This window comes from Penicillium subrubescens (assembly GCF_028828155.1).
Source record: "Penicillium subrubescens strain IBT 31985 chromosome Unknown utg000002l_segment0_segment0, whole genome shotgun sequence".
Lineage (NCBI taxonomy): Eukaryota > Fungi > Ascomycota > Eurotiomycetes > Eurotiales > Aspergillaceae > Penicillium > Penicillium subrubescens.
The window spans coordinates 1,373,877-1,396,869 of NW_026643152.1; the positions used below are offsets into that span (position 1 = coordinate 1,373,877).

Below are 22,993 nucleotides of genomic sequence, written 5' to 3' on the forward strand. Positions count from 1 at the left end.
CAAATTGATAGTTGTCTAGGATAAGCGGTTATAGAGGTTCTAAGGTAGGTTCTTCCTTAGCCCTATTGTTACGATACATGCCTGGGTCACATGATCATACACTTAGGCCAAAAAGACCACTATATCCGCGATCAGCGGATATGACCCAGGAGCCAATATATATAGTAGCGCACATTTATTGTTATTGCATAACACCTATCCTCTTAGGTGTCTATCGAATCTGACGTTTTCTCCTTCGGCTTTCGCCCTCGTTTCTTGTTGCTGCCTTTCGACGAAGTTGTCGTCTTGCTAGTAGCTTTAGTTTTTGTGATCCTAGTGGTTTTCGCGGTGGCTAGGGCTACGCTCCGTATAGATCGAATTGCAGCAGGACCGGTATCCTACGAGCCCCTGTTGCTGGGCTGTGCGGCTAGTACGTCGCTACTCGCACTACTAAGCTCTTGTAAAGAGCTCTCCTGTGGTGTTCCCTATAAGCTGACGGAGGAAGGCTGTATATTCGCCGGTGGCTAACGGATGCTAAACGGCGCGGGGACTAGATAGAATCTTCCCCGGTATCTAGCTCGCTTATTTATCTGCTCGACCTCCTGCTAACGAATCCTACACTCTTTACTCTATACAGTATGCGCGCCCTCGCAGTTAGCGCACTTGTTCTCCTGTGCGTCCTTCGAAGGGCAATCCCGAGACTGATGGCCCTCCGCACAGTATACACACTTGACGGTGTTGGCATAGGTGGTTCCTATGTGTCCAAATTGTTGACAGTTGTAGCACTGACGCAGCCGTGCCTCCCGATCGTACACTATTGCCGATAGGCTGTTACTATTCTAGAGGACGCCGTAGGTGATAGCCGCGTTCGCAGGGACCGGCGAGGTGAATTCGAGAACGAGGGAACCGCTTTTCGTCGTGGGGGTTACTAGCCAGAAGATCTTCGTGATCTCTGCTTCTGTTCCCCAGGAGTGAATGTTCGGAATTATTACTCGCGAAAATCTGCATCACTCTGCTTTCTTTCACTTATTTCCACGATTTCCCACTCCTATTCAATGAGGACGATGATGAAACTCACAAAGGAGTTACTAAATATACCATAGATAATCTATTCCTAAAATATGCAGTAATGAATTAGATAGAACACGCCCAGAAAGCCGAGCTTGATGACAATCCAAAATGGATGCCGTCGATATTGTCCCTTTGGAACGTGGATGAACCGGTATTCCGAACATGGTACACAATTTACCAACGAGTGAGCATGAACCATGTCCCTTGGAAGATGACAAGCTTGAATATTGCCGCTGAATTTGAATTTCCGAACGTGCTTGCTTCTCTTTTGGAAAATGGCGGGGACCCAAACGAGCCTGGTGGCCACGGGGCAACGCCGCTTGCGCGCTCCGTGCGGAAATCAAAATCCAAAAGAGCCGTAGAGCTTCTTCTAGATGCTAATGCAGACGCCCACGGATGGGAGGAGCCTTGGTACAATGAACGCGACGAGTCAGGTAGCGAGGTTGAAGTCAAGCCGTTTGCAGGTAGGTACCCCTCTGGTCATAGCTGTAGTTGGCGAAGATCTCGAAATGGTGGAATATTTCATCAAACGTAGAGCTGAGATAAACTTTCCGCCGTATAACTCCCTAACACCGCTATATGCAGCATACGTCATGTGCGCCTCTGAGATTGGAACCAATGCCAACGACATTCTACACCTGTTACTTCGATCTGGGGCTGATGTTTGTTTCGGGATGAAGGATGAAAATCACCCTGTAAAGATGACAGTCCTCCACTGTGCAGCAGTCGACAAGGACCCGTCGATATTATTGCTTCTTCTTGGCTCGGAAACTACTGATGTTAACTTCCAGCTCCGGTAAATATCAAGCAATATTCTAATGGAAAACGATGATCCAACCGAAGGCCAGTCGAGCATCGATAAGGGAACAACTTCAAGTGACAAGAATACTTGATGACTCGATCCCCTTGACCTCGAGGGTTTGCAGGGTTTGTCGTCTTCTTTGGCCCTGCATGAAGCAGGCCGGGGTTTTCCTGTCAGGACCAGGCCTTGTTCCTTTTCCTTTGTGCTTCAGGGCCTTATAGACCCTGTTCTGTTCCCTTTTGCTTCTTCTTCTTCGTCTTCTCCTAGTCGTCTTCGTCTTCCTGTTCTAGATAGACCAATTTGACTCAGTCTCCCTCTCTCTCTCCGCTTCCTGTGCCAGCAGTGCCGTGAGCGCTGTCAATACTTTATTACGAAACGACTCTGATTCCGACAGTGGAACGGGTCTCAGCGGGTTTCGAGAGGATGAAGTCTCAGAAGTAGGTAGCGAAGCTGTGGACAACCCCCTTATTCCCAGCAATGATTACAGCTCCAGCTTCAACAGTGATTACCATCAACCGGCCTCGTCTAAGTCAACCGGCCCGTCGCTGAGAGAGAGTTATAAGAAAGTGGCCACTCCCTTACACCTTGCGGTGAAAGGTGGATTGGTGAAGAATATCAAGCTTCTTCTCGAGCATGGATCCATCTGTTGAGGACGTTTCACTGTTCGCCATTCGACGCCAATTGCACCCAGGATGGATATGGAGGTCAAGACCAATGCAAGTACAAAGGTCTGAATGATAGCTCCGCTGTATACCTCCAGGACCAAAGCGACTACTTCGTCAGCTTCGCCCAAAACAGCATTTTCCACTGTCTGCTGCACCTCAGTTGCTCCGGCCTGTAGAATGATAGAGGTATTCAACACGGGAACCCGAGCCTGGATACCAGAGACGATGTGACTGCTGAAGATATTCTGTCCCACCGAGACAAGAATGGCACCCCCAAGAGAACGAGCGAATACCACCAATGATGTCCCGATGGAGACGTCCTTATCGGGAAGAACTGTCTGGACAACAATGTTTGGAAGTTCAAGTCCCATTCCAGCTCCAGCACCGAAAACAATTTGAAATCCCAGCCTAGGATGCATTAGCCAAGGCAGCAATAGGCGCCATTCACATATTCACGTACCACATGGCAAGTGAAGTATGCACTCTAAACAAGAGAAAACAAACCCGCACCAATCGCCATTATCATTGACCCTGCTATCATGAATAGGGCGTAATATCCCACAAACGTGACGCCTAGTCCACCCACGATGGCAAATACCACTGACGATCCTGGTTAGTTGCTCCGTGCTCCAGTGGCGTTGACGCGATGTACTTACCAACGCTTAACACCGTTTGCAGGCTATGAATCCCTGATTGGTTTGCAGAGTCCTTTTTAATAGCCTGGAACCTGTTATATCATTGATGTTAAAAACATTGACACTTGCGGTAGCGATGAGGTATTGGAGCTTACCAGATCGGCAGATAGTAAATGAGCAGAATAAATGATGCGCTCCCAAAGAAGATATAGAAAGTGGAGCACGCAACAGTTCGTTGCCGTAAGATACGGAGCGGGACTGTGGCATGGTCATCTCCCCTCCGTTGCACTACCACCCAAGCAATAAGAAGAACGCTGAAGACAGTCAACAAAGCAATCATACGGCCGTCACTCCACTGATACTGGCTTCCTTCCTATTGGAGTGCAATCAAAAGACATATGATGCTTGCCACGAAGAGAATTGTCCAACAGGGTCGAACTGTCTCAAGACAGCTCAGCCTTTCTGTTTCGGCTGCATTTGTGGTCCTTCCGAGGGGAGAAAAATAATGATAAAGGGGAGGGCTATGGCACCGATGGGGAGATTGACTGGAAACATATTAGCTTGAAATCACTGGAAGCTAGGAATATCGTACTGTAGAAGCACCAGCACCAAGAGACATGACCTAGAATGATTTAAACGATTAGATGAAATACCGTATGACATGATAGGCCCAGACAGGCAAGAACTCACTCGTAAACGCGCCTCCTAGTAATGGACCAACCACACTCGCAATGCCCCACACAGCTCCTATTATCCCCGTGAATGCCGGTCGCTTCGATAAAGGTACTGACTTAGGGATGATTATCAGTGCGCTAAAAAAGATGCCCGCGCCTCCAATACCGGCAACAACTCGACCGATAATGTGGTCAACGGAATTGGGGCTGGCGCCGCAAATGGCCGAACCGATCTCAAAGATTATTATGGCAGCAACGAAAGTCCACTTGATAGATAATAAGGAATAAAGCTTGCCGAAGAAGAGTTGGAAGCTGCAAGTCGTGAGCAGAAAAGCACTACCGTACCATCCAATATCTTCCACGCTGTGGAATTGCGAGGTGATCGTTGGGATGGCGGTAGCGATGATTGTTTGGTCATGTTCATGTTCTCACTCATTAGCTATTGCTCTTGTATCATCAGCGGATCCAACACCCGCAGGGACAATTGGAACACAAACCAATGCGACCAAGAAGACCGTCAAGCATAGAGCCACAAAGATGAACCCCAATTTCAGGCCGGAGGGATAACTGAATGTTTCAGATCCCGGAGATTCTCTTGGCTTTTCATCCAGGTCATTGCCAGTATCCCGATTATTGCTGTCTGGGGAAATCTCCATATCTTGTTTTCTGGTGTATTGTGTTCCTGCGGTCTCCTTCGGGGAGGTAGAGGAACTGTCAAGTAGTTATCAGCAGGGTAAGAATCGATGAGTCGGAATGGAAGGCAGGGGAGAAACACACAATTCTGTAGGACTCAAAAGAAAATATTAAAAGAAAATTTTTTTATAGATTTTAGTTCACAGTTGAAAGTCACGCTCTAATAGGCGATAATAGATGTTTTTGGCTGGTCATTGAAGCAGATCTGTGATTGGTTCATAATTATCCTATCTTGGACTAATCTGGTGACAGCCCCTATGTGCTAAACCTACGTAGTTCGCTCTGCCAAGAAAACTAGAAGATTCTCAATGAATACATGATTCTAAATATTACGATAGTTGATCTACATCATGGATGCCGCTATGTTGCAGTTGAAATTTGAAGTTGTTTTGACATACCAGCCGGCAAGGTAGATATAGTATATGGTGAGGAGAACCTTAGGCGTAAGGCAGGTAAGTCCTGTTCAAATTTCATGGACAAAATTTGTGACGCCTGTGCTGGAAGCTATAAGTATGCATTCTCCCTTAATATATCTTCACTTCGAATAGTAGTTACACTTGTCTAGTGGCAAAATCAGACTGTAAGATTTAGTTATTGAGTATGTATTGGTGGTCTATTTCAAGGACGACTGTGACAAGCGGTATTTCATGAAAGTCCCAGTTAGGCGCCTGTCCCATAGTTCTCAAGTACGAACTCAACATCCTTGTCGCCACGCCCTGAAAGGTTGACCAGTATTCGTTCAGATGAAGGACGCCGTGAAGCCAAGCGGATCGCAAACGCTAAGGCATGCGCACTTTCCAAGGCGGGGATGATTCCCTCGAACTTTGCCATGCGGAACAATGCACTAATGGCTTCCTCGTTGGAAATCGCTGCGATGCAAACCCGACCGGTTTCATGGAGCATTGCAATCTCTGGACCAACGCCGGGGTAGGCGAGTCCTGATGCGATAGAGGAGACATCAGCAGACGTACCGTCGTCTTTCTGTAGCACAAGTGATCGAGCGCCATGCAAGGTTCCCGGTCTTCCATATGATAGCGTCGCTGCGTGTTGGCCTAGTTCATCAGATATGCCAAGAGGCTCTACTGCGTGCAAAGCAACATCTGGATCATCAATGAAGCCAGAATATATACCCATCGCATTGGAACCGCCTGCGACGCAGGCAACAACATGCTCGGGTAAGCTTCCATTTGTGATGGAGATAAACTGCTCGCGGGCCTCACGACCAACTATAGCTTGGAAGTCTCTAACAATCATTGGGAATGGATGTGGCCCGATAGCCGATCCGATCGCATAGAGCGCGTGCTCATGTTGCTCAACATACGCGTTGAATGCGGAATCGCTGGCATCCTTCAGCGCGGACTGGCCGGTAGTTGCTGGTACCACACGTGCGCCGAGCAGCTGCATGCGACCGACATTTGAACTTTGCTTACTGATATCCATCTCCCCCATGTGGACTTCGCATTCAAGGCCAAAGTAGGCAGCTGCAGTTGCCAGCGCGACGCCGTGTTGGCCAGCTCCAGTCTCAGCAATTAGTTTATTCTTGCCCATTTTCTTGGCGAGAAGGGCGAAGCCAACACAGTGATTGATTTTGTGTGCGCCCGTGTGGTTGAGATCTTCTCGCTTAATGAAGATCTGGGCGCCCGCGACCTGATTGGAAATATTTTCGAGGTGATGTATCGGGGTTGGTCGCCCTTGAAGCCCGCCTCGCACTTTGTTGAGAGTTTGCTGGAATTCTGGCGTTTGACGAAGCTCCTCATAGCTGCTGGCCAGTTCTTCTAGTGCTGGCCGAAGTTCGGGTGGATAATGGTTGCCGCCAAACTGACCGAAATATCCTTCGGCATTGGGGTAGCTTTGGAAGTAAGAACTTTGAGTTGATGGCATTACAAATAATTCTTGACGAGAGGCAGTGCTTGACAATTTAAGTGGGTCGTGGTGAATGGGACTTGTGTGATTCAGGCCGTGATAATAGATTAACGGACGCCAGGTCTTGAAAATGGCACCAAGGTAGACAATCGCGAAAGGGGGTTATCAGAATTATAGCCTCGGACAGGATGACGGGTTATATTTAGGGAGCAAGTGGTTTTCACACACAGATGCCCGGAGGCTAGATTGTTAGTAGTTTCGAGACCCTGAGCTACTGCGGAGGGTCGTTCCTTAACTTGTAGCCGCAGCCTTGCGCTTTGCTGGTGGAGCAAAGGGCGCATCAGGCTCATTGGATCTCCGGAGGACTCCATGATGACCCATGATGGATGTTGTGATTGCTGGTCCGACCCACTCTCGTGCCGCGATCCGCTTCGGATTAATAGCTTATGGGCGCTGGGGAAAGTTTCCTATGTAACGCCGCAACCCTATCTGATCCATGTCACTATACAAAAATGCAAAGGAGAATTGATTACTAGGTGAATAGAGGGCTTGATTATTGAGCTGAATGCTCTTAACCACAGACCTGGATCAAGTCTAGGCACATCATCCGGTCAATGACCCGACCCGACCCGACCCATTCATTATCCGCTAAGGAACTTTGCAATCAGGATCTGTGGTGTTTCTATTTCTGCTTTCAGGTGAAAAGCTGGGGCCAAATTGATAAGCCTTCATTAAGTGTACGTGGCAAGATAAGGTACCATGCATACTGGACCGTGGGGATTGTCAACATGGAAAGGCGTCCCACTTTACGAAGTGGGGGAGAATAGGGTGATTCAGAGGGTATTGCTCTCTGAGGCCAGAGTATCTATTTATGATTTGATTCCTACCCCTTAGTTCAAATGACAAATCCCAATCTAGCTCAGGAACTGGTTCTAATATAGGAGATCGGTACTAAATACCAACACAAAAGATCACTCAATCAATGGTACCCTCGGGCAAAACGGAAACATAGTCTAATGGAGCGAGTTCCCTGCCATCAGGCTGACCAACGATTTTGAGGAGGTCCCCCTTTTCCATCTTTATTCCGCAGAAAGTGACCCTAGTTGCCGAGTGGCCATCCAAATACTCTGAGAAATCGTGTCCAAGCCTGTCCTCCAAATCACCAGTCCAGGCTCCAATCAACTTCTCTCCAAGGAAGATCTCGTACTTGGCCCGTCCACCCAGATGATCATAGTAATTGACAGCAATATCATATATACCGGATGGGAATAGAAGTTCCTTCTGGGCAGATCCAGGCGCATCGTTTGATCTGGTAATGATGGCCTTCCCCCCAGACGCCGCTTCGGCAGGTGTGACAGAAACAACCTTGTAACCAGACAACTCCATATCCTCGGCTTCAATACGCCATTTGTGGTTGCCGACGCGATTCTTCTCATCTGGAATCCCACACTTTGCGAAATAGAAATAGTTGACGCTGTCCCGCCAGACAAGGGCATGACCGGCCTGATACTGCAATTTGAACGCCACATGTTCAAAGCGATGATCGTCAATGAGGCCCTTCAATTTTGCCCACTCCACTGGGAACCTCTGCGCATTTGCTGCACCCTCGTAGTGTGCGTCGTAAAAATGTTGGATAACCGTTTTGCCAGACTTCAAACGATGGGTGTAAGGCACATGGTGGAACCAAAGGAGAAGATTATCAGGAGTTGTTTCGATATTCTCGTATATCGCGGCAACTTCAGGTGGGTATTGGCCTGAATTACCAGACCCGGTAGCGACAGTACGATCCATGCCAATTGAATGTGCGTTGGCACGTGTCCATTGACCCCATCCGTTACCATCCTGGGAGCCTGGGCTCAGACCATAGTGGGTGTAGATAATGTCGCAGAGAGTCTGGATACCCAGATTTCCGCTATAATTTTCATAAGTAGGCCAAGACTCCATGGATATCTTAGTGATGGTGTCGACGACGGTTTTGTCGAGGCCAAAGGTGAGACGTGTCCATTCTTGAACGATCAAGACTGGGTCTGAGAGGGGGTCCCAGGCAATCCGGCCATAAGCATACAAGTTAGAGAGAGATAGATGATGCCCAATCCAGGTTGTGTCGCTTGGACTGTGGTGTAGCCGCTGCGATTCCACCCAAGACGTTCACCAGAGAAAATATCGCGGATGTGAGAGGCCTTACCATCAATCCTCATGTCGAAATCGAGTACTTCTCTCCACAGCGGAGCCATATAAACGAAATGTGACTGTTGGCCGAGATACTCCTGCGCGACCTGAAACTCGATGGCAGCTTTGGTCTTGCGAAGGTTGGCCAACAATGGAGAGGGTGGCTCGCGGACCTGGAAATCAATAGGGCCCCATTTAATCTGCACTATGACATTGTCGTCAAACTCCCCATCGAGCTCTTTGAAGTAGTCAACCGCTGCATTGGCGCGATCGTGTTCCCATACAGACTCGTCGAGATGGTGGTTATACACGAACGCACGGTACATGACGACACCGTCACCATGAGGTTTCAAAGCTCGGGCAAACATGTTAACACCGTCAGCCAAGGTACGTTGGTACGTCAGGGGTCCTGGCTGGCCCTCGGAGTTGGCCTTGATCGTGTAGCCGACGAGATCGGGAACCTTGTCATACAGCTTGGCTGTGATCTCCTTCCACCAGCTGTTGACCGCAGGGTCTAATGGGTCAGAAGTAGGTAGACCACCAAATTCCTTAGGCGAGTCAAAGTATAGTGAGATACCAATGCGTACTCCCCACGGACGCATGGCATTTGCAATGCGTTGGAGGCCATCGAGGTTTGTCTCACTGAAAAGCTTGGGGTTGGCATTCACGTTGTTGACGACCACAGCATTGACACGAATGGACGAGAGGAGACGAGCAAACTGAGCAGTGCGGGTCATATCATCAACCACTTCACCATCTCGGAAAAAGATGGACGGCCCCGCATAACCTCGTTCGATACTTCCATCCAGGTTGTCCCACTGATTCACCCATCGGATAGGGGCGCTCGGGTTGTTTGCAGACGCGACAGGACCGAAATTCCCTTGTGCCAGGCGCATGAGGTATTCAAAAGCACCGTAGATAGCACCACGTTCGTTCTGACCGATTATGTGGGTACAGTTGTTGTCGGCGTGGGTATCCAGCCAAAAGCCATCCTCTTTGAGGGCGGGAATTTCCTTGATATTCCCACCAGCGGCAGAGAACGAGTCAATAGTACCGACGACGATCAATGATGAAGATTGACTGGGCAATTCGAAGTCAATATCGACACGCTGGCCAAGAATGCGGTTTAGACCATCTTGCAGCTCTTTTCCTGCTGTATAAACGGGGCTCGTCTCGTCCCTGTCAAGAACAATGATGCCAGAATAATGCCGGGCTGTCTTTCTAGATTCCGTGGGAAGCTCGGCGTACCGTAGCCATCCATCGAGGCCACTCTCAATCTTCATTTTCAGAGGCAATTGGCAATGAATGTCGAGTTGAGATTTGAAAACATTCTGATTATTCCCCTCAGACGGGGTAAACATCCACATTTATCGGCTCTTGGGCTGTGATCAATGTACCCGCCACAGGCTAAGATTAAATACACAATTTGGATCCTTCAATTGGACGGTCTTTCTCAGGATTGGTACTCCGGTCGGCCCTTATCAGTATTCCGAGGCTTCATTACATTTATCCGCGCATTGGCTGTGCTTCCTATTGTACGCGTGCTGGAGTGACAGGAAATATGAGATATGAGGTCAACATAGGCTTTACAGTACTTTCTGTTCAAAAATTGGTGGTTTTTTGGTTCATTTTGGTTATTTATCGTGCTCCCAGGCATTAAATTACAACTGCCGTCTCTCGTAACATCACACTATCAAAATAACTGGATAATAGGTTACGGACCGCAGTTGAACGCCATTCCGCTATCTCTGCTTCGTAATAGTCTCAGCAGCATCGTCGTCAACTTGGGCATCCTTGAATTCCCAGGCCTTCAAGTTCTTCGAGAATAAAATGTCCAATTCCTCATAAGTACGTCCTTGAGACTCAGGAAGGCGGAAGTAGGCCCAGATTGTAAGGACAACAGTGAAGCCAGCGGCCAGGAACGCGGTCTTGCCTTTCCAGTTACCCTCGGTGGGATTAAGCGTATAAGGGGCGACAGTGGAGCTGAACACGTTCGCGACGTTGTAGGCATTTCGCGCCAGGGAAATACTCTTAGACCGCAAGCGTGTAGAGGAAATCTCTCCAACAATGATGAAAGCAAGAGGGCCGAGGGTTAGCTCGTAGAAGACATACCAAAGGAGGAACATTGCAGATTCTCCATAACCAAGGCCGGTAGTCTGGTGGACGCATGCCATAATACCCAGGGTCAACATGGATAATCCCATACCAATATATCCACCGAATAGGACCGACCTGCGACCGTAGTTACCCGTGATGAAGACGGATAGCAAGGTGCAGAGGAAATGCAAACCACTCTGACCGACACTCATTTTATAGGCATCGGATGTGGCCAGTCCGGCTTGTTCGTAGAAATATGTAGCATAGGAAGTGATGGCAAAGCCGCTGAGAACCTGGGATGTCCAGACAATGCAGCCAATCTCGGTGCGCCAGGCGTTACTGCCACGGAAGCAATCTATGAATGAGGCCCCCTCAGTCATTGCCATTTCCAACTGGGTAGTTTGAATCATCAGTGCAACGGATTTCTTGGCGTGATCCGGGTCCTGCGATGACGAGAGACGTTTGACAGATTTCTCGGCCTCCGAAACACGACCCTTGCGGACCAACCACCATGGAGACTCCGGCGCAAAGATCAGCACTGGAACAATGATCACAGGCCAAACCCACTGCACCGCAAGGGGGATACGCCAGGCCCACTCATCAGTACGATGGTTGAGACTGTCCAGGATACCGGTGGCGACGAATTGGCCAATACCCCAGCAGAGCACAACGTATGTTTCGAGATAGGAGCGGAGCACGACAGGTGCCACTTCGGAGGCATATGCAGGAGCCAGCGTGGTGAATACACCCCATGCGAGACCGCAGAGAAGTTCTCCGACGAAAAGAACTTGGATGTTTTTCGCGAAGAATGGGATGAATAGAACACCGGTCAGGAAGGCCAATGTTCCCAAACAGGTCTTCTTGTGGCCCCATTTTTCGGTCAAGAATGCGTTGATATAAATGCCAACAATATTTCCCAATGGGCTAGCAAGACCAAGTGCAGTCTGCCATTTGGCCTCGAGTTGATACGAGCCTGGTTTGCTGGTCTCATGGCCGAATTTGCGCTGGAAAGCAGGAAAGGCAAACAGCGATCCAATCAAGGCAGTGTCGTAACCGTCAAGGATCACAACCAATGAGACCACCATTGTCCACATGCACGCTTTGGGATACATTTTCACCGCGTCGAAGAAACCTAATCGATGTTCCTCCGCGGTCGCATTGCGAGCGTCTTCGGCCAGTCCAACCCAGCCTTGAAGTTCGTGATCGGGAGCAACGACCTCATGGTGGGTCGAATGGAGGCCAACAGGATCTTTCGGCCCTTGTGCGGTGGCCATCTCGGATTTTTTTCGCGATTGAAATGTGAACAGAAAGATGTTACGGTCAGAGACCTTGTCGAAGGCTCTGTGCATGGGCACTGGCTTCTTATTAACCACATTTTGGTTTCATCCCGGAGTAGTCACAGCAGTAACATCCTGGATAGTATCTGAATGGGCTGGCTGGGATAAGCAATTTTGCCGGTCCGCTTAAAGCTCCATGTCACTATCCCGGTCCAGCCTTGTGACCAAATAACGAGAGCTTGAACACGACAAGTTGCCCCATCATCTGCCATTTCGCTTCGGTTTGAAAGCCACAAGGTGGAGGTAAAGATTACCATGATTGGTGGATTTTCAGACTGGCTTACGCGTGGGGGTAAGCCACCGAAAGTCTTAGCCTGTGGTGGACTGGGCATTCTGGGCATATATTCATTTTGGAAATTGCTCATGACATACTTGCCCAATGGGTCTTGTTAAGCTCCTGATAGATAGAACTATCGCCCACGCATTATGATCAGCCCAGACGCCCGATAATACTACCGGCCTTCCTGCTGATGGCAGTCATTATGTAAAGTATGTTGGTCGGTTTAACCCCGGGGTATGACTCGTAATGGGGAAGATTATTACTCGGTATGGTCAGGGATGTGCGGGGAAATCGCCCAAAAGAAATCTAGGCCAAGGTAAGAACGGAGAAGATTCCCTCGACTCTCCCCTTCTCCCCAGACTAACCAAAATACCGGGGAAAGAGTAATTCGGTGCAGGGGATCATACCGAGAATTGACGGCAAATTCCATCTGTCCGTAATCACCCGGCCACTTAGTTTAGGCAAAAGAACAAAGACAGGGCGCCCCCACGGGGAAGTGAAGATATCGTGTAGATGAGTGAAAGGCGGCTGGATGCACTAGCAATCCCTGCTCGTACATGAGAATGAGAACTTAGAATTGCTTTTATCCAGAATCACCGCTTAGCTTGCAGATTATTCTGCTAAACTCGTTGAACTTTGGTACCGGTTGTAATCAACAAGATACCATTCCCAGAATCTCGTAGCGAAATTAACATCCTTTAAAAACATAACCCATGTACTCGACGAGACTTGGCCGATTCTTACAGCTTTTTCTTTTTGATTCTACTAGTTTCAATGCAGCTCTCCGTCATTGACAAGGTTTTTCTCCTCGGGGCGCTTGTCGCGAGGGTCACAGCAACACCTACATCGTCGTCTGGCATCTCTGTCTCTGTCAATCCCAGAGTTCAATTCCAAGAAGTGGACGGTTTTGGAGCCTCTCAGGCTTTTCAACGTGCTGAAGACATCTTCGGTAAATATGGATTACCGGCCGTGAATCAATCACTCGTTCTCGATCTTCTCTATAATGAGAATGTCGGTGCGGGGTTCACCATTCTCCGCAATGGCATCGGCTCCAGTAATACTTCCAACAGCAATCTCATGAACTCAATCGAGCCAAAGAATCCAGGGGGTTCGAATGCAACTCCTGAGTATGTTTGGGATCACTACAACAGCGGCCAATTCCCTCTCGCTGAACAAGCCTACTCTCGCGGTCTCCATACTCTCTATGCCAATGCGTGGTCCGCTCCGGGCTACATGAAGACCAACAACGATGAGAACAACGGTGGATACCTCTGTGGTGTGGCAAACGAGCCATGTGCCAGTGGAAACTGGATGCAGGCTTATGCCAACTATCTGGTCCAGTACGCGCGGTTCTACAAAGAGTCTGGGGTGACAGTCACCCATTTGGGTTTCTTGAATGAGCCCCAATTTGCTGCTACCTATGCTGGCATGCTCTCAAACGGTACACAGGCTGCTGAGTTTATCCGTGTGCTGGCCAAAACTGTCAAGAAATCTGGTCTCGATGTCAAAATAACCTGTTGCGATGGCATTGGCTGGGATGACCAAGAAGCCATGATGGCAGGTCTGAACGCGGGTCCAGATCCAGCTATCAACTACCTTGACGTAGTAACCGGCCACGGATATGACTCGGCGCCTAGCTATCCTTTGAGTACCAACAAGAAGACCTGGCAGTCCGAGTGGGCCGATCTGAGTGGTGGCTATACACCTTACGATTTCTACAAGAATGGAGGCCCCGGAGAGGGTCTGACTTGGGCCAATCACATCCAGGTTGCGCTAAGGGATGCTGGAGTTAGCGGATTCCTCTACTGGATTGGCGCTGAAAACTCGACTACAAATAGTGGCCTGATCAATCTCATCAACAACGAGGTGATTCCGTCTAAGAGATTTTGGTCTTTTGCTCAGTTCAGCAGGTTTGTGCGCCCCGGTGCTCGCCGCATTGAGGCTGCCAGTACCTATGCAAATCTCACCGTCAGTTCGTTCAAGAACAAGGATGGACGCCTTGCCACTCAATTAATAAACCAGGGCGATTCAACGATTGAAGCCAACGTACGGATCGCTGGTCTTAAATCGGGTGTGTGGGTGAAGCCTTACATCACAAACAACGAGTTTAACTTGGAGCCTCTGACGGCTGTTGTATCGAAGAATGGAGGGGCTTTCCAGGCCAATGTTCCCGCGAGGTCAATGGTTACTTATGTGTCTGTGTAAAAGATTCATGCGAAGGCGCATGCACTTTCACTCCTTAAATGATCATGTATAGCCTTAGATTTCAACTGAATAAAATCGATGTTACTTCTATTGAATTCAAGATCGAAAGCAATCTATTTACAGTTTCATTAGATAGTTTCTTCAACCGTGCTCCTTCATAGGGCTCAAACCCCATCGAAGACTTCCAAAGGGAAAAAGTCCGCCAACGCCTTGAAGGCTAGCGTATTAGGATGTAGCCGATCACCCGAATCGAACTCTCTTCTCAACACCCCACTCTCCTCTTCGTCCTTCAGGACTTGGTCAAAATCAATAACAGCGTCAAAAACACCGCTGCTCCGAATCCATTCGTTCACTCTTTGTCTCGTGGGTTCCCGGATTGGATTCGCATACCCCGTGATGCCCTCAGCCTCCGCATCAACCACATGCTCCTCTTTTCTCAATCCGAAGGGTGTGATTGTTGCAGCAAAGATTGAAATCCCATGAGCATGTACTCTTGTCGCGACCTGTCTATACCCGGCGATTATTCGATCGCCAATCATCGCCTGGCTCTCCTCGTTAGCTTCAGCAGTTCCAATATCATTCACACCTTCAAAGATGAGAACGTATTTCACTCCTGATTGAGATAGGACATCACGGTCGAGGCGGCTGAGAACATTGGGACCGATTCCATCTGCGAGGATGCGGTTGCCACCAGCTGCCTGGTTGAGGATAGAAATGGATGCAGTGGCTGGGTTGGACTGGAGGCGGGTAAAGAGAAGATCGGGCCAGCTGTGATTCAAAACAGTCAATATAGACACACGACAGAAACATTGAGACTTTGAGAGAGTTTGATTTACCGATCATTGCCATTGGTTGTACTACATCTTCCGTCCGTGATGCTGTCGCCAATAATAACGAAGGCGCACGATTCACGCGGAGCCAGAACTTCAATTCCTGATATATAGAACCTGAGACAATTCATCAGAGCTCAGCTTCTTGGGATGCGACAGCGACTTACCAATGTTCCACCTCCTGAACCGAAGGGTCAGTCAATTCGGGTTCAGACACGTAATTTCCCAGACTACAAAATGACGTGGTCCGGCTACCTGGATGCGAAGTAATCCCAGTTTTACTGTACTGTCCGTTCTCCAGAAAGAGACTAATGCTGAGCACTGTGTTTGGCGATAAGGGAAATCCAAAATCGATCGGATCAGAGACAGCTTGCGCCCCGCCTACGATTGTTGTTGTAACCAGCCCGCCGTCAAATGTGACGTTCTGTAACGTATGCGCTTCGATTTTGGTAGTTCCTGATAAATTGTTCTTTGCCAGGGCCACCGTTATTTGGTTTACTGTCAGATCATCGGTGCCGAAGGCGTTGGATAATCGGAGACGAAACAACTTCTCAGTGCCCAGGGTGATCTTGACAGTTTGTCGGATCGTGGTATTGTGAAATATGATTGTATCTCTAGTCTGGAGAAAATAATTGATTAACATTAGACTCGAGATTTGCGTAGGCAAGAACTTACAAATTCTTTCGGGGGTAGTTTATCTGGTTCGGAACGCATGGGCATCGCGGCCCAGGTGTGGACCCAGTGTGTGGTTTGATCCATTGTTTAATTCGAAACTGTAGCTTAGAATTCTTTGGATTATTACACCGAAACGAGGCCTTCGGAGCTAGCTTATAGCTGCTTGGGCGGATAATCTGCAAACATGTGACTTCGGGTAAATAGTAGCTTAGCGACGACTTAGCGCCAAAATCAGCAAAGCGTCACGGAAATTAGGCTAACTCAAGTCGACAACGGCTGACACGGATGGGTGACCTGATCCTTGGGATCATGATTGTATACGCGGCATAGAAAGTGTTACACGTCAAATGTGAGAAGAGGCAGTTTGATGCATGATCTCTCTGGTCTTCTCGTAATATCCACCTTCAAGACCCTGGACCACGTTTGTCCTCCTTTCCGTCCCCATGCTATTTCATTACACATGATCACTACCACCACATAAAGGAAGGTGAACAGTGATAATTGAGAACCAGAGAATCTGATGTTGTGAACCCTAAGACAATTGATATTGAATTTCTTCCATCATGTGCATGGGCTTACATGATATGAGATGAATACACGAACAGAATAAGAGGTAGAGCTGTGAACAACATTTGCTTCCAGCTGTAGCGAATCCTCCTTTCATCAAAAGTGACCGCCCTGCATGCCTTACTCAGTGTACAGGCATCCGTTGGGGTTGGAAGTCTCCTCGACACGAGCTGCAATACCAACACAGTCACTGTTTCCAGCCGGGTTGGACACACCAGCAGCGGCCCAAATAGACCAAGAGTTTTCAATGCTGTTGGGGCAAGCAATGAGATCACTGCCCGCAAATTGCAGGTGTCCATCCTTGACTGCCCAGCCTTCCCGCTCAGCGTTCCTGGGGGCGGACTGAGCGCCAGTGGTATATCCAATCTTACCCTGACCTGTTCGATATTAGTCCCGTAATATCATAAACTCAGAGATATTGTTGTCAACTTACCCATTCCAGAACGATCAACATAGAGTTCTTGAGGAGTGGCAGATTGGTCATAAAGATAGAGGGCGCCGTTGTTGAGGTAGAAAGTAGCAACTTGTTCTTCTGGACGGGCACAGCTGGCATTCTGGGAGGCTAGACCAGCAAAAATGCTGCTCTTGGCGGCGTTGAAGGTAGCATACTGCACGCCTGATGCGGAATGAATTGCAATGAGGTTGAAAGTGTTGGACTGGGTGGCGGGCAGAGCTGTAGTAGTGGCAGCGAGGCACGCAGCGAAGATGGCGTTTTTGATCTGCATTTTGGCGACGAGGGAGGTCTGAAGATGTTGTAGCTTGCAATATTGATGAGTCTTGCAATGACTTGGAGTGTAAAGTTGAAGTGCTTGTGTACTGGTGTGACTCGGGGTGATTCCTGCTCTTTATAATCGCTGTCCAGGCTCCTATTCTCAGGAACAGGTGCACCAAATGGTGGAATTCCCTCGCAACATCTGATATGGTCTCAGTCTCTAGCAAACATTGACGCCAAATTTGACGGAATAACATCGGAGAATAGACATATAGCATTCATTGATTCGAGCAAACTATTATTAGCTGCGGAACGTTCTGTGGGATCCCGGCTGGGCAAATCGGTATCCACAACTTCTGAAGATACCCCACTTGGGCCTCTTGGATATGGGGTATGGATGTTATGAAGAATTGCATGATTTGATGACCTCGGTCAACCCACCCTCGGAGCATTATTCGAAAGCAGCATGATGCATAATGAGGTCTATCCGCTGTGCCATTAGCACCGTAATAAAAATGCTTGCCTAAGGGTCGTTACTCACATCAAAAAAATTGTCAAGCCTGAACGAACAGTCTCTTCCCCTCCCATCTAGCAAATACCGTACTTGGTAGCAGGAGAGGTTACCAAACCTGCTGCTTTGGTAAAACCACCTAGCTCCAAGAGCAACGGACAATCTGCATCATTCTTTGCCACAACTGCCAAGTTATGTCTCAGTCTAAAGTCCTCAAGATGGACCCTGGGCACCGCGAGCTCCACATGTCTCTCCGAGCCACCCAGTTTATCCTAGTCAAAGCTATTACTGTAATTATCCTGGTGGGAGAAAGTTGAGCGCTCATGGTTGAAAAGGTAAAAGCTCCGTCGAGGTAGTAGTCGTATCCCGTGTCAGGCAGACATATTCTCCCGTGTCTCTCTTCTTTTGTCGGAATCGGTCATTCTTGTTGAAGTCGATAATGAGAGACAGTCCATCCGTAGGAGGTTAAAGATCGACATCGATACCCTTGGGATAAAGGTAAAATGTCATGTGACCAGCGAGGAGTGCTCCTCAGTGAGACTTCTTCGACTCTGTTGGCATCACCAGTTGTCTGCTTTGAGAGAAGTATTACTGACCATTATCATGTACATTACTTGACACTAATCTATATCCGTCCTTCTGGCGCTTCTATTTCTTCTTCAGCAGCTTCTCCAGTGCTCCCCGCGCCCGTCTCTCTCTCCTCTCAAACGGCTCATTGAACAAGCCTGGCAAGACCTTTTTCGCATTCGCATGCTTCTCATCAAACTCAGGCCCCTTCCACCGTCTCTTCTGACAGATCTGAATCGCCTCCTCGAGCAAACCCGTTCCGACTCCCTTCCCGCGATACCTCTGCTGCACCGTCCACGCCCGAATGACGCCGTGCACCTTGCGACCTTCCCGGACACCCCTGACAACGAGCGCGCCGATAATCTTCTCTCCAAACTTGGTCACCAAAATATCTTGCTCGTCCTCCTCCGATCCATCCTCCGCCTCCAACCATGCCCTCGTTCCTACATGCTCGGCGTGCTCAATGTACCCGCCCGTGAACACGCGCACCAGCGTCAACCCGGCCATCACACATCCTGCCCCCGTAGTTCCGATCAAGGGGAGATCCGACGAGTCATGGTATAACAGCTTGTAGATAACGGCGATGACGGCGGCCATGGCTCCGAGCCACCCAGGGTGGAAGATGACCGCTCGGGCGGCGAGTTGGCGCTGTTGCGCGACGCTGTCGGCGATTAACCGGTGGGCAACGAGGATTTCATCGGCATCGGTCGCGACGTAGGTAGATAGCTCGGGGATTGCAGTTGGGGAGTCTGTAGTGGGATTTGAGTCGGTGCACTCTGGCGTGAGGAGCGGTTGCTCCGACATTTTACTAGGGGGGTGCCGTCTCCAAAACGAATGTAGGGCGAAAGTGGTCGTAATTTGAAGAATTGGTCGCAGATAGATCAGTTGTCAATCTGTCGTCTGTTCTGTTTGGTCTGCGTTGGAGTGCGACGTAAAATCGGGGGAAGATAGACCAGGCTGGTTGCGCCTTGGAAGTGGAGGTTTGGTGGTGGGAGACCGAAAGAGTTGGAGAGATGAAGACGGAGGCAAACTTCTCAACGGACAAGGGGGGATGTCCTGGTATTTAAACCATCAGAAATACGCCCCGTCCATTTTTTTCCTTTTCCTCTTCTGAACACGTTGGGAATTTCTTCGTCATGAACCGTCATGAACCGCGGAAACTCATCGAGGGACCACATCTAGGTCTTCTCATCGATTTCACTCATCTCAATTTCTGTCATTCAATTATCGCGTACTTTTCTCACTTCTACTGGAGAAAGAAACAAAGTGATTACAGCACTTGCATTCAATCTATTAATAAGCTGTGGTATGTGGTATAAGGTACGTGATACAAAAGGAAATAAGTTAAGTTACAGAGTCAGAGCACGGAGCATCGAGACACCTGGAATCGAAGTTTTGCCGAGTTCAGACACCCTTTAAACGGGCAGAGTCTCGGACTTGTTCTCTCCAGAAACCTTCTCGGGGTGGATCATGGGAGAAGGGTTGACGAGAGTGTCAGTGTCCTCACCGGAAAGCTCCTCGAGGGTCTTGCGCTTGGTCTCGGGGATGAGGAGAGTGGTGAAGACACCGCACAGCATGAACAGAGCGAAGATCTGCATAACGTGCTTCAGCCAGGGAGTGGACGAGGAGTCCTTGGCGCCACGGTGGACCAGAGGGCCAAACACACACTGGGCGATGATGGCGCCAACCTTGCCAGAGGCGGCGGAGATACCGTGGGAGGTGGAACGGTAACGGGTAGGGAAGCACTCTCCGGGGACGATGAAAGTGGTCGCGTTGGGTCCGAAGTTGAAGAAGAACTGGGCAACGACGTAGAGACCCAGCAGACCGTTGTTCGACTTGAGAAGAGGGTCGTAGGCGAAACCGATCACGATGAAGACAATGGTGAGGATGATGAAGCCCATCAGTTGGATGGTCTTACGGCCAATGGTATCAACGGTGGCCACAGTCACCCAGTAACCAGGGATAGCACCAGCACAGATGAGAATCAGGTTACCAACGGCATTGCGACGGAAGGACTCGTAGACGTTAGCACCACCACTCCAGCCGATAGCGCCGAGAATGATGGAGTTGTTCAGACCAAGACCATAGAAAGCTGCCCAGCATGTTAGCTCCAGGCGAATCAGCAGAAGGAAAAGGAACAGAGGCACTTACCAACATCAAGGAAGAACCAAGAACCAGCGGTACCGAGGAGGACGCGGCCATTCTTCCACTGGGAGTAGTGGCGCCAGAAATCGGCCCAGCTGGCCTTGGGGGCAACGAGCTCAGCGGTGTGGTTCTGGATGACGGACGCACGGCGGACCTCATCAGGGTGGCCCTCGCGCTTGCCAGCAATGTAGGCACGGACATCCTCATCGGCCTTGACGATATCACGAGCAACATCGAAGGTGTAACGGGGAGTCTCGGGGATAGTGAGACGGTAGTAGAGGGCAACGCAAGCGGGAACAGCACCGAAGCCGATCACGACACGCCACATCTTGTCGACAGCGAGCTGGCAAACACCAGAGCACTTGGCAACGGAGCTAGCAGTCTCCAGAGACTCCTTGAAGCCAGTAGTCACGATCAGGGCCACGATAGCAGCCGCGAACTGACCGATACCCTGCATGGCGAAGACGGAACCCATCATAGCACCGCGCCATTTTGTCGTAGCGAACCTAGCAGACACCACATGGTTAGCGAGGAAACTTTCAAAGATAGGAAAGGGTAGGTCATACTCAGATGTGATGATAGAAGAAAGAGGATAGTCGCCACCAATACCGATACCCATAATCACACGCCAGAAGATGAGGATACCAACGATAGAGATAGCACGAGAGTCGGAGGAGAGAGCCTGGGCGAGAGTGGCCATGATGATAATGATCAACTCAATACCGTACATGCGCTTACGACCGATGCGGTCCGCAAGCCAACCGAAGGCGAGCTGACCGATCACAGTACCACCGGAGGTCGAGACCTTGATGGCAGTATCAGCGGTAGAGGGGATCTTGCCCACGTTGGTCTTCGCATCCTGCCAGAAGACAACACCCAACATGGCCGAGGCCAAGTTGATGGCGAAGATATCGTAGGAGTCAGTGAAGAAACCCACACCCGCCACGACGATAGCACGAACGTGATACCAGCCGAACTTGGCATTGTCAATCTCGGCCAGAGCCAAGCGACGACGCTCAATGGGGTCTTCGACATGAGCAAAGTCGTTGTTGTGGTTGCGGAAGGCGGAGTTTCCGCCTTCAGTGAGAGCACCAGCCATGTCTGAGGACTGTTTTTTTGTCTTTGGCCTGACAAGGGCTTCCAAAAAAAGTTCTGGAAGATGCAGAAAAAAAAGACAATCAGCTGGGGTGTTCACAGAGCAGCAGGGGGAAGTGTCGCCCCTTATAAACACAAGCAAGGTATAGATGTCGAGCAGCAACTCCACTTTCTCTTGGAAATCTCTAGGCATCAAAGCTTAGGCAGGCTTGGAGAGGCTTGTGTGCATCCTCACGAGCTTGGCTGAGGCTTGTCAAGATCAATGGTTTTGGTGTCTGATATACTGAACCAGCAGAGATATCGCGACATCGTGCTTGATTGCGAGCTGCTGAGTGGACAATGGGGACCAGCCGTGCCAAGCAGGAGGCGTGCAGTTCACCAATGGCCACCCGACGCCAAGATGATCCAAAGGCTGCGATGGCTTGCCAAGAACTGCCACTCTGACCATCCACGGTCGCCCGATGCCAAGATGGCGTTCGTAAAACCAGCCCTGGTGACATTGACCCAAGTTCCAATGGTTGCGTAGGAAGAGCACGTTCACGACTAAGAGATAAAGGAGTGACAATCTAAGCGATATGAACTGATTGGGTTCATGGTGGTTACTCGGTCAGCAATTCAAGATGAAGAGCTTCAATATTCATGGAAGTAATTGTCTGCCTAGAAGAAGTGGCAACCAGAGAACATATACCATGTTTCGAGACACTTCCCAGATTTCTGATCGAATCTAATTGTCAGATAGGTGTTTCTCCGCGAAATGAGTAAGTACATCAGTACCTAACTTACTTACAGTGGTTACTTACTTACAGCTGCTAAGAGTCTTGGAATCTGCTTGATGGAAGCTTGTTTCAGAACTCCGCAATCGCTCCATCCAATGGATCGCGCACGTGTATCTCCCCACGGCATCGGGCCGGGCCCATATGGGATCAAAATGGATCTAGGCTCGACTGTTTAATGGTAGTTTTTGTTTTACTTTTTTTTTCCTTTTCTTAACTACTCCGATCATCACTGCAAATTTTGAACATTCAAATCACCAATCCACGAATGATATCTCTTCACTGACAGTCTAACATCTTCATCTTCAAGCACGTGCCAACACGTGGGGGAGTAACCACTTCCCCCTGCATAAGGAAAACCATTCGAGACGTTCCAGAAATCCTCCATGTACCATGCATCGCTCAAGTCCGGGCACTACTTACTACTGGTACCACTCTTTTGTTCGCCGATACCTGCATGGAAACATCCATGAGACTCGTCTTCACTCTTGAGGCTAGAACGTCTGACTGTGCTTAGATTTTGCCCCCGACAAGTAGCTCCGAAGCGACAAACCTCCGAGCCATCATCCATCGGCGGATAGTAACCTTACCCAAAGCCCCGGTTGGTACAAGTTTGGATCACAAATCAGCGCGACCCGGAATGATTCA

General features: G+C 49.3%; 12 protein-coding genes across 12 annotated transcripts; 2 read left to right on the forward strand and 10 right to left on the reverse strand.

Moving 5' to 3' along the window:
* Positions 1 to 1,240: 1,240 nt before the first annotated feature.
* On the forward strand, positions 1,241 to 1,850 carry N7473_001876 (uncharacterized protein; the record flags this gene model as incomplete). The annotated part of the gene is made up of 2 exons (XM_057147816.1): positions 1,241 to 1,514; positions 1,636 to 1,850. 2 exons carry the CDS (start codon positions 1,241 to 1,243, stop codon positions 1,848 to 1,850), a joined length of 489 nt encoding a protein of 162 aa, XP_057011470.1.
* Positions 1,851 to 2,363: 513 nt separating this feature from the next.
* N7473_001877 (MFS transporter) lies at positions 2,364 to 2,982 on the reverse strand (the record flags this gene model as incomplete). Its single annotated transcript, XM_057147817.1, has 4 exons — positions 2,364 to 2,397; positions 2,435 to 2,495; positions 2,540 to 2,925; positions 2,978 to 2,982. 4 exons carry the CDS (start codon positions 2,980 to 2,982, stop codon positions 2,364 to 2,366), a joined length of 486 nt encoding a protein of 161 aa, XP_057011471.1.
* A 19-nt stretch (positions 2,983 to 3,001) lies between these two features.
* N7473_001878 (MFS transporter) lies at positions 3,002 to 4,537 on the reverse strand (the record flags this gene model as incomplete). Its single annotated transcript, XM_057147818.1, has 7 exons — positions 4,259 to 4,537; positions 3,806 to 4,189; positions 3,724 to 3,774; positions 3,592 to 3,697; positions 3,308 to 3,525; positions 3,174 to 3,244; positions 3,002 to 3,126 (listed from the first exon to the last, which is right to left on the reverse strand). The coding sequence occupies exons 1-7, from the start codon at positions 4,480 to 4,482 to the stop codon at positions 3,002 to 3,004; spliced, it is 1,179 nt and encodes a 392-aa protein (XP_057011472.1). The 5' UTR covers positions 4,483 to 4,537.
* Positions 4,538 to 5,179: 642 nt separating this feature from the next.
* On the reverse strand, positions 5,180 to 6,400 carry N7473_001879 (tryptophan synthase subunit beta; the record flags this gene model as incomplete). The annotated part of the gene is made up of 1 exon (XM_057147819.1): positions 5,180 to 6,400. The coding sequence occupies one exon, from the start codon at positions 6,398 to 6,400 to the stop codon at positions 5,180 to 5,182; it is 1,221 nt and encodes a 406-aa protein (XP_057011473.1).
* Positions 6,401 to 7,357: 957 nt separating this feature from the next.
* On the reverse strand, positions 7,358 to 9,834 carry N7473_001880 (uncharacterized protein; the record flags this gene model as incomplete). Its single annotated transcript, XM_057147820.1, has 2 exons — positions 7,358 to 8,409; positions 8,448 to 9,834. 2 exons carry the CDS (start codon positions 9,832 to 9,834, stop codon positions 7,358 to 7,360), a joined length of 2,439 nt encoding a protein of 812 aa, XP_057011474.1.
* Positions 9,835 to 10,293: 459 nt separating this feature from the next.
* Positions 10,294 to 11,922, reverse strand: N7473_001881 (uncharacterized protein; the record flags this gene model as incomplete). The annotated part of the gene is made up of 1 exon (XM_057147821.1): positions 10,294 to 11,922. One exon carries the CDS (start codon positions 11,920 to 11,922, stop codon positions 10,294 to 10,296), a length of 1,629 nt encoding a protein of 542 aa, XP_057011475.1.
* A 1,117-nt stretch (positions 11,923 to 13,039) lies between these two features.
* N7473_001882 (glycoside hydrolase family 30 protein) lies at positions 13,040 to 14,470 on the forward strand (the record flags this gene model as incomplete). Its single annotated transcript, XM_057147822.1, has 1 exon — positions 13,040 to 14,470. The coding sequence occupies one exon, from the start codon at positions 13,040 to 13,042 to the stop codon at positions 14,468 to 14,470; it is 1,431 nt and encodes a 476-aa protein (XP_057011476.1).
* Positions 14,471 to 14,634: 164 nt separating this feature from the next.
* On the reverse strand, positions 14,635 to 16,059 carry N7473_001883 (SGNH/GDSL hydrolase family protein; the record flags this gene model as incomplete). Its single annotated transcript, XM_057147823.1, has 4 exons — positions 14,635 to 15,238; positions 15,307 to 15,417; positions 15,468 to 15,919; positions 15,976 to 16,059. 4 exons carry the CDS (start codon positions 16,057 to 16,059, stop codon positions 14,635 to 14,637), a joined length of 1,251 nt encoding a protein of 416 aa, XP_057011477.1.
* Positions 16,060 to 16,571: 512 nt separating this feature from the next.
* On the reverse strand, positions 16,572 to 17,469 carry aspf34 (cell wall protein PhiA). Its single transcript, XM_057147824.1, has 2 exons — positions 16,976 to 17,469; positions 16,572 to 16,919 (listed from the first exon to the last, which is right to left on the reverse strand). Exons 1-2 carry the CDS (start codon positions 17,265 to 17,267, stop codon positions 16,663 to 16,665), a joined length of 549 nt encoding a protein of 182 aa, XP_057011478.1. The 5' UTR covers positions 17,268 to 17,469; the 3' UTR covers positions 16,572 to 16,662.
* Positions 17,470 to 18,413: 944 nt separating this feature from the next.
* N7473_001885 (GNAT family N-acetyltransferase) lies at positions 18,414 to 19,136 on the reverse strand (the record flags this gene model as incomplete). The annotated part of the gene is made up of 1 exon (XM_057147825.1): positions 18,414 to 19,136. One exon carries the CDS (start codon positions 19,134 to 19,136, stop codon positions 18,414 to 18,416), a length of 723 nt encoding a protein of 240 aa, XP_057011479.1.
* A 611-nt stretch (positions 19,137 to 19,747) lies between these two features.
* N7473_001886 (Repressible high-affinity phosphate permease) lies at positions 19,748 to 21,576 on the reverse strand (the record flags this gene model as incomplete). The annotated part of the gene is made up of 3 exons (XM_057147826.1): positions 19,748 to 20,424; positions 20,484 to 20,983; positions 21,044 to 21,576. 3 exons carry the CDS (start codon positions 21,574 to 21,576, stop codon positions 19,748 to 19,750), a joined length of 1,710 nt encoding a protein of 569 aa, XP_057011480.1.
* A 255-nt stretch (positions 21,577 to 21,831) lies between these two features.
* Positions 21,832 to 22,475, reverse strand: N7473_001887 (uncharacterized protein; the record flags this gene model as incomplete). The annotated part of the gene is made up of 2 exons (XM_057147827.1): positions 21,832 to 22,115; positions 22,373 to 22,475. The coding sequence occupies 2 exons, from the start codon at positions 22,473 to 22,475 to the stop codon at positions 21,832 to 21,834; spliced, it is 387 nt and encodes a 128-aa protein (XP_057011481.1).
* Positions 22,476 to 22,993: the final 518 nt, after the last annotated feature.